The following is a 10409-nucleotide window of genomic DNA, read 5'->3' on the forward strand; positions in this document are numbered from 1 at the left end:
GACGCGCGTGTCATTCACAAGATCACATAACCTATGTGTGACTATGTGCTTTTGTTGTATGACGTTCGCCTTTGCATCGGAACTCTTGGGTTCGAGCCTCTCCTGGCGCATAGCTGAGCCATTAGAAAAAGGTTTTTACTCACATTCTCTCACCCTACTCAGGTGTAAAGTGAGTACCTGTCCGCTAGCAGCATTGTCACTGTCAAGCTGTTGTTTGTCAGGTACCCTTTGTAAAGTGCTTTAGCACGTTTAGTGCATATTGCGCTATATAAAAGCTCGTTTTGTTTATAGCCGCAGTAGGCTCCACGTTTGTGCTGCGTTTGTGCTCCTCTTCGCGTGCAATATTTTCCAGGGTGCTCTGGAAGCTCTGCGCTTTCTCGTCCCTCAGGGTTCCGCGGCAATAGCGCAGTAATCTTCTGGTCCTTCATTACATACGTTACTTATCCATTCCCAATATCTTTTCCTTACGTCTAGGATGGTTTTCTAAGTAATAGCAGGAGGAAATAGGCTAAAACTTTTAGTCGAGCACTCAATTATACCTGACCGAGCAGGCAATTTGTGTGCAGTGCCTTACTCAATGACACAACTGTATACATAAAACATGCTCCCATAGTCACCATGAGGCCAATGGCGTAACGTTAACAGCTTGACATAATAATGCATTGTAACGATTGATGATTATCATGATGATGATGATGATGACGATGATGTATGATGATGATGATGATGACGATGATGTATAATGACGATGATAGTGACGATAGTCATAGCGTTCTATTACAATTATATGGGTATGCCGATTCTTTACTGTCATCAAAATATATAGTAGTCCTTCAGAGCCATTCGGTCCATGGAGCCGGAGTTTATCCCAGTTTCTATAGCGTGAGACGGACAATAGCAATTGCTTGATACCTTTTCATAGGACACTAGTCTATCGCAAAGTATTTTCCGCCAGATATAACTCACCCGGCTACCCAATTACTGTTGGGTGGACTGGGAGGTCAGGGGAAAAAATTCGATTGCACCCGGTTCGATCTCGGTCCCTTAACATGTGTAGCGATGCTCTACCAACTGTCATCAAGTCTGACCAAAATAGTATATAAAACAAGTAAATGATAATTGCAGTATTTTTGGAAAGAAAAAATAATTAGTGGGAAGGGGAAAGGAGCACTATCTATGTCAACACCTGTTGCCGACATTTAATCGAGCTGTGTTCTGCGAGTCTGTTTGTCTGTCCGTCTGCCCGTCTTTATTAGTGTAGATTATATAAACAAAAATCTATTATTATAAAAGTAGCAAATTGAATAATAGTAACGATTAAACAATTTAGATAGTTCGTGAATCGAAAGTTTAGTGAAAGGGATGAATCATCCTCATCCTCATCATCATCCTCATGCTCATCATCAATAATCATCTTCATCATCATCATTGTCAGTCACAGCTATAATATACATGCCTTTTAAACGTTTTTTTTTTCATATGCATTATTATTTACTACCAGGATTTAGCCCCACGGTCATGAATTGCCCAATACACAATATCTGATATGGGACAATGCCAAGAACATTGTGCAAATCACATAAAATCACGTGACATAATTACAGATTAGTTTTTTAGACTGACAAAATGATAAAAATTGTTGTTTGACATGTTATTTGCACATCTGATTTCATTGAAAAATAGACGTGATTAAAAATACTTAAAAACTATATCATACTGGCTGGGAACAACTAGTGAGACACTTTATGATAAGAAAATAAATTGTAAACATTCTCCTTTCTGCAGGTAGTAATTTGTCATTGTGTGTCGTTATGTAAACGAACATTGTAATTTTAAATCTCATTTTTCATTTTTATGAATAATATATTATTACTCCCCTCCGCTGCGGTATTATTAGATACCGTCGCCTAAGCTTTCCATGAGGAAATATAGATATTCCATCAAACAAGATGTCGGATGTCAACAGGAATCACCCATGTTGTCCAAAGTGTGCAGGTTAGTTATCCGCCCAAGGAAAAAGAACGAAAGTGTCTGAAGCGGGGTTCGAATCTGAGACCTACCGGGTCTCATTGCAATGCCATTGCAATTTTCCACTGGACCACTTCGCCCTCATGTTCTGTGACAATTCCCAAGTGTTTTGACAGTGTTCTTGTCCCAGAGCCAACTGGATGGCTAAGCATCTTGTCCATTTCACCGAGGCTCGTGGTGAAAATCGGGTAGCTCTTTATCCGTCGAACGCTGAAGAAAAAAATATATTTAAAAAATCTTGGCCAGGAAACACGTCCTCAAACATCCATTGTTTAAAATGACCCTCGCATCATCTTGTCAAAAATTTCCAAATCTTGCAGAAAGTCCCGGGTTTAAGCATTTTGGCTAGATGAGGTTCATTATAAATGATCTATACTTGAAAGACGAGTTTTCTGGCCAAAATTCTAAATTCTAAAAAATAAATGTGTTGTTTTTTGTTGTTGTTTTTTTCTGACTACAACACACATAAGTTGTTTTCAATTTCTGTTGTTTTCTTTTGTTTTTTGTTTTTTTTTTTTTTTTTTTTTTTTTTTTTTTTTTTTTTTTTTTTTTTTTTTTTTTTTTGGAAATGGGGAAAAGGACAGACGTAACAGCCTGCTTTTCTATGAATTGACCGTTAGTCCATTAGAACATTTCCCATTCGACCTAACAGAGCCAGCAATGCTATGACGGCCGGACAGACAGGGAGATCAGAAACCTAAAAAACCCCCTCAAAAATGCTTTTGAATCGTTACCGGTCCGTTTGTTTATAAAATGAGTGTTCCACCACCGGGCCATTGAGGCCTACAATGCTAAACGTGTTTACAAGAATATTTGTGACCCTTCGCCTCAAAACGGTATTAAGTCGGGACTGTTAAGATGTTGAAAATTGAATTTATAGCCAGAAATATCAGACTTGTGTTGTGTTTATATGTTTTATTGAGGAGAATGGATACCATATTTTAGGGTGCTAATGCCAACAATTTATATTTTTGTCCAGTTTAACATTTAATACGGCTTTTAAGGATATGGTTCGTTCCGACATAATACCGTTTGGAGACGATGGGTCACATTTACTGATTACATTTAAATTACTAAGAGCCTCTTTTGTCTCCTGTCACCTTTCTACTCACTTCATTTCTTGTTATTACCAACATTACGGCCTGCTCCTCTCGTTTTTCTGAATTGGTTTTTCACCGTGTCTTGATTTCAAAATTTTGCATAATGTAATCAAATAAATACAAACAAGAACGGATATGATTCATCTCATTCATTGCAGTAACCCAGATTGATGCTATCATTTGTTGTTAAAAATGTCCTGTATAAAAATTCGATCAATGTCCCAGTATTTTGTTGTCATCAAAAGAAACAGAAAAACAGACACCAAAAAATGTCCCGTGACTCAGAGCATGTCCTACCCATATCAACCAGTCAATATGTGGGTGTATATCTCTGTTGGTCATGTGTGGCTTATTGTACCAAAACGGTATTATGTGAGATGTATTCTGGTACTCAGAACATGGTAGACAATTTGGCGTTTTTAAGGCTAAATTCTAAAAATAGAAAATAATTGGCGTTTTTGAAAACCATACTGTTATGGAAAATTTGGATTTAGAACTTTTTTTTTCTTTTTATTGTTTTTTGTTATTTGTTGTTGTTGTTGTTTATTTATTTATTGTATTTTGTTTATTATTCATTTTTACATGTTTATAGACAACATAAAACTAATTTTACAAACTACTATTTTTACCCTTAAAAGGTAATATGATGTGATTGATTTTTTTTGCATTTCATAACACTACTCATGGCAGCGGGATAAGAACATTTGGATTTAATTCCTTTTTATTTATTCTTATTTCTATTTTTGCACATTATAGAAAAAAAATGATGCTTGGAAAATGTTGACATTTTTTTTTCAGTTCAGGTAATTTGGCATTTTTTCTGAGACCTGTTAGACATTTTTTTATTTGCAAAAACTAATCTGGTAACCCTGACTTAGAAATCATGTTTAAGGGTTAATTATAAAACATAAGTTAACATAATGCGTTTATTGAGGTGAATATATTTCGTTTGTTAAGGGGCTATGTGATCTAGTGGTATGACAATTGCCTTCGGATCGAAATGTCCTGGGTTCGAGTCCCACTCTAAGCCATGCATAGTTGAGCCCTTTGAAAAGGCTTTTTACTCACATTATCTCACTCTAATCAGGTGTAAAATGAGTACCTATCCGTTAACTGTGTCATGTCTTGTCCTAAATGTTAGGTATTGCTGTTTTCTATCGATCTAAGGCGATTTGTGCACCTTTAATGGATATTGCTCTATCTAAAAGCTCAATTAAAAAAAAAAAATTAACTAATGCCCTTCCGCCACGACATCATACGATATGGTCGCCTAGGTATTCCACGAAGGAATATAGATAATTCATCAAACAAAATGTCTGATGTCAACATGAATCACTCATGTTGTCCAGGTGAGCAAATTGAGGGCTAATAATATTGCCCAAGGGAAAAAAACGAAAATGTCTGAAGAGGGGCTCGAACCCGGGACATAAAGGATCACATTCCAATGCCTTAACCACTTCGCCACTTCCCCTCCTTTAAATGCTCGCCGTAAAAAATATATATTTCGAAGTCATAACATTTTGTTCATCCGGACATAAGAGAGAAAAAAACGAAATTGACGTCACTCAGCTCTTTGTTATTGTTTTTAGACAGCAATGCGTTTTTATGAGTAGTTCTTACTAAATTCTATCAATCAAACTATAAACATTTAAGGTTCTATATAGGCTGGCGGATGTGGTGAGCATTTTTCCTAAACGCATAGCATCTGCTATTGATCATGTCGGGATTAACTAGCTTCTCAGAATGGAATTTCTAGCTGAAAAAAGAAAAGGAAAATGAATGAAATAGAAAAACAAACGCCACAAAACTTGAGGTTCTATAAAGCGCTTATTCCACAAAGCACTGTACAAAAGGTTCCTGGCCAACAGGACGCGTAACATGTAGGACGAGATAATATGACGCCTATTAGGCGATATTACAATTTTTTAACGACAGAAACAACACTGTTAACGACCATTTTACACCCGAGTACGATGAGATAATGCTAGTAAAGACCCTTCTCAAAGGACTCACATTTGGTTCTATGGTCACTCAGACCGGGTCTCGAACCCTGGACTTTCAAATCAAATGGCGAGCGTCATTCCACTAAACCACATAGCCATTCAGGAATATGAAGGCTGGGGTTAATTTCGACCAATTATAGTGGAGACTTCTATACTATTTCTTACATTTCAAGAAAAAAAAAAGAAAAAAAACAACAAAAAACAATAACACAAAAACAAAGCAAAAAAGAAAACCAACAAACAAATTTTAGAGTTTGCCACACCTAATAACCAGATATCAAATTAAGAAATTAAGGTGCAGGCACCGGTGTAAGGTAGAGATATGAGCAAGTGTGTATGAAAGTTGCCAGACAAAGCAAGAATGACATATACAAGACAAAAAACATCCCAAAAAACCAGTCGAGGTCAACCGAGGTGCACTTATTTGCAGGTCTGATGGCCCAATTCCTTACGGGCTCATTGTTGTAATGGACATCTTAAAAAATGACGCAAATTATTGTCCTTTACAACAATGTTAATCTAGGCCCATAAGTGGATGTCAGTCCTGTATATATGTACAAGTCGGTCGCGTCATAAATCCGTTTTGAAACGATAGGTCACCATTCGGATTTTTTAAAATAGTGGAGTGGTGAATGGGAAGCGGGGGGGGGGGGGGGGGGGGGGGGGGGGGGGGGGGGGGGGATTACGTGATTTTGATGAATGACAACCAAAATAATTGCAAGTATTTATACTTTAACATTTCACAATCTTTACCCGCTTGGTTATAATTGACACATGCATAAAAATCATTGTAAATTGATTCCTGTTTCGCAACGAAATGTTTTATCATTGCTTAATATACGAGATGAGTGTTCTATATAAAGGTAAAATAGGATACACCAGTTCACTCCAATTTGAGCTTCCACTGGAAACGTCTGTAACCAGATTTAAATTCAAGTCATTTTACGGTTATTTTACGATGGAAGGAAAATTTTTGGTGAGTTTGTTTTTTATATAACTAAATAGTAGATATATGTTAAGGGAGATAAATGTTGAATTTCCTATAATGTAACTAAATAGGATATGTTAAGGGAGATAAATCTTTAATTTCAAATGCATGAACTTCTTACCATAGAAAAGAATATAAGAAACAGATGTGAAAAATGTTTGTATGAAACAGTGGCAGACAAAGCACCAACAACAACAACAACAAAATCGCAAAAATTAACCTGTCACGACTGTGATCGAACTGAGACCTGATTTTGTTGATATTTTGGGATGGGTTTTTTTTCTTGTTTTATTCTCTCTGCTTTGTCTTTTTTCATACAGACTTTTCACATCTTTATCTTACACCAGGCGTCACTGCCGTTATGAAGTCAAAATGACAAACTCTTGACCTTAGTATCCTGCAGCTACCAAGTTTCTTTTCTAGATATTTCTTTCAAGCTCGTTGGTGACAGACAGAAAACTTGGTTAAACGTATCTATTTTTTATTTATATTTTAATTTTTTTAAATTTTGTATTTATATATTTATTTATTTATTTATTTATATATTAATAGTACGTATATCCGTATATAATGAATGAAAGAAACCTAACTGTTTGTTTCTTGAAGTATTCCCTCGATTTAATGCTCACAAAATGCGATCTCTGGAGCTAAAATTGAGCTCACACACTTTTTAAATCTCATTTTTAATCATGTGAATCAAATGTTTTGTTCATTTTAATTCAACAAGCATGCTATCAAAGTAACCAATTTCCGTATTTTTGAGTCAATACTACAGTACAGGTGTCCATACAGTATTTCCATGATTACAAAAACGTATTACTCTAACGTAATTAACACGTATTTACGTCTGGTTATCACCATGCATACCATCTTCTTTTCTATTCACTTCATATCTTGTTGATACCATCTTCTGTGGAACAGTCATACATTATGCCTATGAGTTATCGATTATACATTACTAAAATAAGCAAAATGAACAAGAACTTACAAGGCCTTATTTTCTCTCCTTCTATGTCGGAATCACAACAGTGTGTAAAAAATTCTCTTTGTGTCATGTGATTGCATGAAACGAAATCACCATAAGTAGGTCAACACCGGTTCAGATAATTTACAGGACATGAAAACATTTTTAAACAAGAAAGAAACGGGTGTTGTAAATTTTCTGAGACACAGAGTGCATGTTTGGTATTGACAGATGCACAAGTCAGTTTTAGGCCTATATTTCTTTACTGTGAAGGCGACTGCTATATATATATATATATATATATATATATATATATATATATATATATATATATATATATATATTTCTTCTTCGTCTTTGTTCTTTAATCCTCTCCGGATCTTGAAGCGCATTGGGCATCCACCAGACATCTCCGGTCGGTTGCTTTTGCGGTGGTTGGGCAGGCCTGCTTTCTTTATTTCTTTTTCCATCATCCTTCCCTGGGTTTCTTTGGGCCTCTACCGCTTTATCTCCCCATATGTCTATTTGGAATGCTAGAATTTTATACTGCATCTCATCATTATGAATACTGACCATAAGACAGTGTTCGTCCACCTTCTAGACAAGCTGTTCACAATTTTCTAAACGACATGTTTTCGGAAAGATGGATTAGAGGAGAATGTTGCCTGGCCACCTGGGAATTTCACTGTATGACGTTTTCCTATGGGGCTACATCAGGGATATAGTTTATTCAGCCCCCGTACCAGATTTTGGCAAGCTTACCAAGCAAAAAAGAGCTGTCTTTGAATTCATCATGCCACTAAAAATACAAAACAATGAAAGAACTTCAAATAGGTTGAATATGCTTGTATGTTGCCATGGGAACCATATTGAATAACACTGAGTAACAGATTAAGGTAAATAAAATTTTAAGCATTTTTGTATTCATGGGGACCACGTTTAAAGGGTATTGACTAAAGTAGAGAACTGTGGAGGTTGTCTGAAGCATGGGATCGTGAAACTATCTAACGGAGAGGTGAAAATGGAAAGGCTTGGGATGGGATGGGACATTGTTGTGTGTGTCAGAAATTCAATAGAATAAAACAGAATATATCTTCAAGAACAAAAAAATGCTTTAGGAAAATGAATACAAATTGAAAACAAAATCTCAAAACAAATTAATACTAACCAATCCCGCTTGCCATTCGTCCAATAATTGATAATTAATATGAAACAACAATCATAAATATATAGGATGCACGTCCGTGAAGGAACATTAAATATAACATCGTTTTAGCATGTCATTCATGTCAATTTTCCGCCTCATTTCTATTAATATTTTGTTTATTATTATTTACAATATTTCAGTTCAGCTTCGCCGTACTCATGATGCTGGTTGCCATGGCAGCTGCATTCCCTTTTGCCGGTGGCGTAGGCTTTGGTTCAGGCTCAGGTTCAAAATCTGGTGACAAAAAAGATTCCAGCATGATGGGTATTTCCGACTACGATCAATTTCTGCCCCAGATGGAGAAAGATTTCTCTAACTACGCTCTGAAGCATTACGGAAACACCAAAATGGGAGGCACTGGACAAGGCAGCAACTATGGCGGATACAAAATGTTTTTGCCTAAGATTCAACAAAAATGGATGGAGAAATACCAAGGTTCAGGCAAGAAATCTACATAGACGTCATATTTTCCTTATGCGTGTTTGTAGGCAACCCAGTTTGTTTGCATTCCACAGAATACTAGCCAGATGCATGCACAAAATGCACCTGTTCTCAAGCATTTTTTGTGTGAAAACAATGACTGGAAACTGAGCTTGTGTAGGTATCTATTTCTAAAGATATTATAGCAAAATAAAGTGAATAGCCTTCAATGAACGTTGTGTTACATATTCCTTTTGTAACTGTGTTTTGTTATTTATCAATAAATAACGAATTGTAAAATAAATAAAAATCACTTTATTCATCCCATAGGGAAAATTTGTCTTCAGGGTCCGTTTCAAGAGAAGAGTGGAATATTGCAGGCGCCAGTCAGAGTGCAGTGCAGCGCCGCAAAGTGAGCTGGGCCGAGGAAGCCGATCTCGATACCCTTCTGATAGGAGGTCAAGTCCTTAACGCTGAGCAACGCAATATTATATTATAACGTATCCAATATAGAGTGTCGACTTTGGCCTGGTGCTATGACACTAACTTCTGACCTGGTAGGTTCCTGATTCGAGTCCTGCTGAAAGGTGGCGCAAAGTTATGTCATGTATGTTGCCATCAAAATTTATACATTATTGGCGAAAGACTAAAGGTAAATAAATCTGAGACGGGATGTTATCAATAGGATTCTCGACTGACGCACTAGCTCTCACTATACTCAGGTGTGTGGCTTTGTGGTCTAGCGGTATGGCATTCAGCTTCGGATTGGTAGATCTTGGATCGAGTTCTACTCTGAGCAGAGCAAATTTTAGTCCTTAAAAAGCTCTTTGAGATGTTCTCCAACCATACTCATGTGTAAAATGAGTACTTGATAGGGAACTGTATAGGCTCTATCAAACGAATAATGTAGTAGTACCAGGTGTGAAGCATGATGATACATGTTGAGTGTTGTAGTTGACTTGGGAGCCTTATAAAGCGCTTTGACCACATTTAGTGTATATTGCGCTAAATGAAAACACGTGTTTTTATTACAGAGATGGACAATGAGATCGGCCTAGAGAAGACATACCAAATGGTAATGATTCGTGTCACTTTTTGTTTTACACCACTGTTTCTCAATTTTTTTCAGATCGGGCCCTATAAAATTATTTACCGCCTTGAAATGGAATGAAATTACCTTTATTCATCCCACAGGAGAAAGTTGTCTTAAAGGTCTATTCTAAAGGAAGACTGGGATAACCCAGGGGTCAGCCGCAGCGCGGTGCCCTAAACTGAACTAGGTTGAGATGACTTGCTAAAGGACACACAGCGCTGCGTATATTCGAACTCTTTGCCTTTCGGTACGAAGCAAAGACCGACCGCTGAGCCACGCCCCATATTGCAGTCCCCAACTAAATCTGATTTGATAGACCAACGTTCCACGTTGAGCGCCGCATAGTTGTGTCCTTGGAAAAGTCTTTTTATTCACATAAATCCATCCATTGTTACTCATTCTGTAGATAGGTACATCCTGCCGCCCTTCTTTGTGGATCTGTAGAAGGTGGAAACTATCTTAGTTGTGTAATCTTGAGATTACCTTCTATGGATGCGCAAAACACGATACACGTTCTACCAATGGATGAATTGTTGCGCATGCGCATTCTGTATATGAAAAGCGCAGCATAATAAATGGATAGAACGCGTCTCACAAGAACAACTC

The 10409-nt window shown here is 36.9% G+C and overlaps 1 protein-coding gene across 1 annotated transcript; it reads left to right on the forward strand.

The window, feature by feature from the left end:
• The first annotated feature begins 5952 nt into the window (after positions 1 to 5952).
• Positions 5953 to 8944, forward strand: LOC144971391 (uncharacterized). The gene is made up of 2 exons (XM_078912215.1): positions 5953 to 6107; positions 8431 to 8944. The coding sequence occupies exons 1-2, from the start codon at positions 5976 to 5978 to the stop codon at positions 8746 to 8748; spliced, it is 450 nt and encodes a 149-aa protein (XP_078768341.1). The 5' UTR covers positions 5953 to 5975; the 3' UTR covers positions 8749 to 8944.
• Positions 8945 to 10409: the final 1465 nt, after the last annotated feature.

This window comes from Berghia stephanieae, chromosome 4 (genome assembly GCF_034508935.2).
Source record: "Berghia stephanieae isolate SIO BIC M18660-M18661 chromosome 4, UCSD_Bste_1.3, whole genome shotgun sequence".
Classification (NCBI taxonomy): Eukaryota; Metazoa; Mollusca; class Gastropoda; order Nudibranchia; family Aeolidiidae; genus Berghia; species Berghia stephanieae.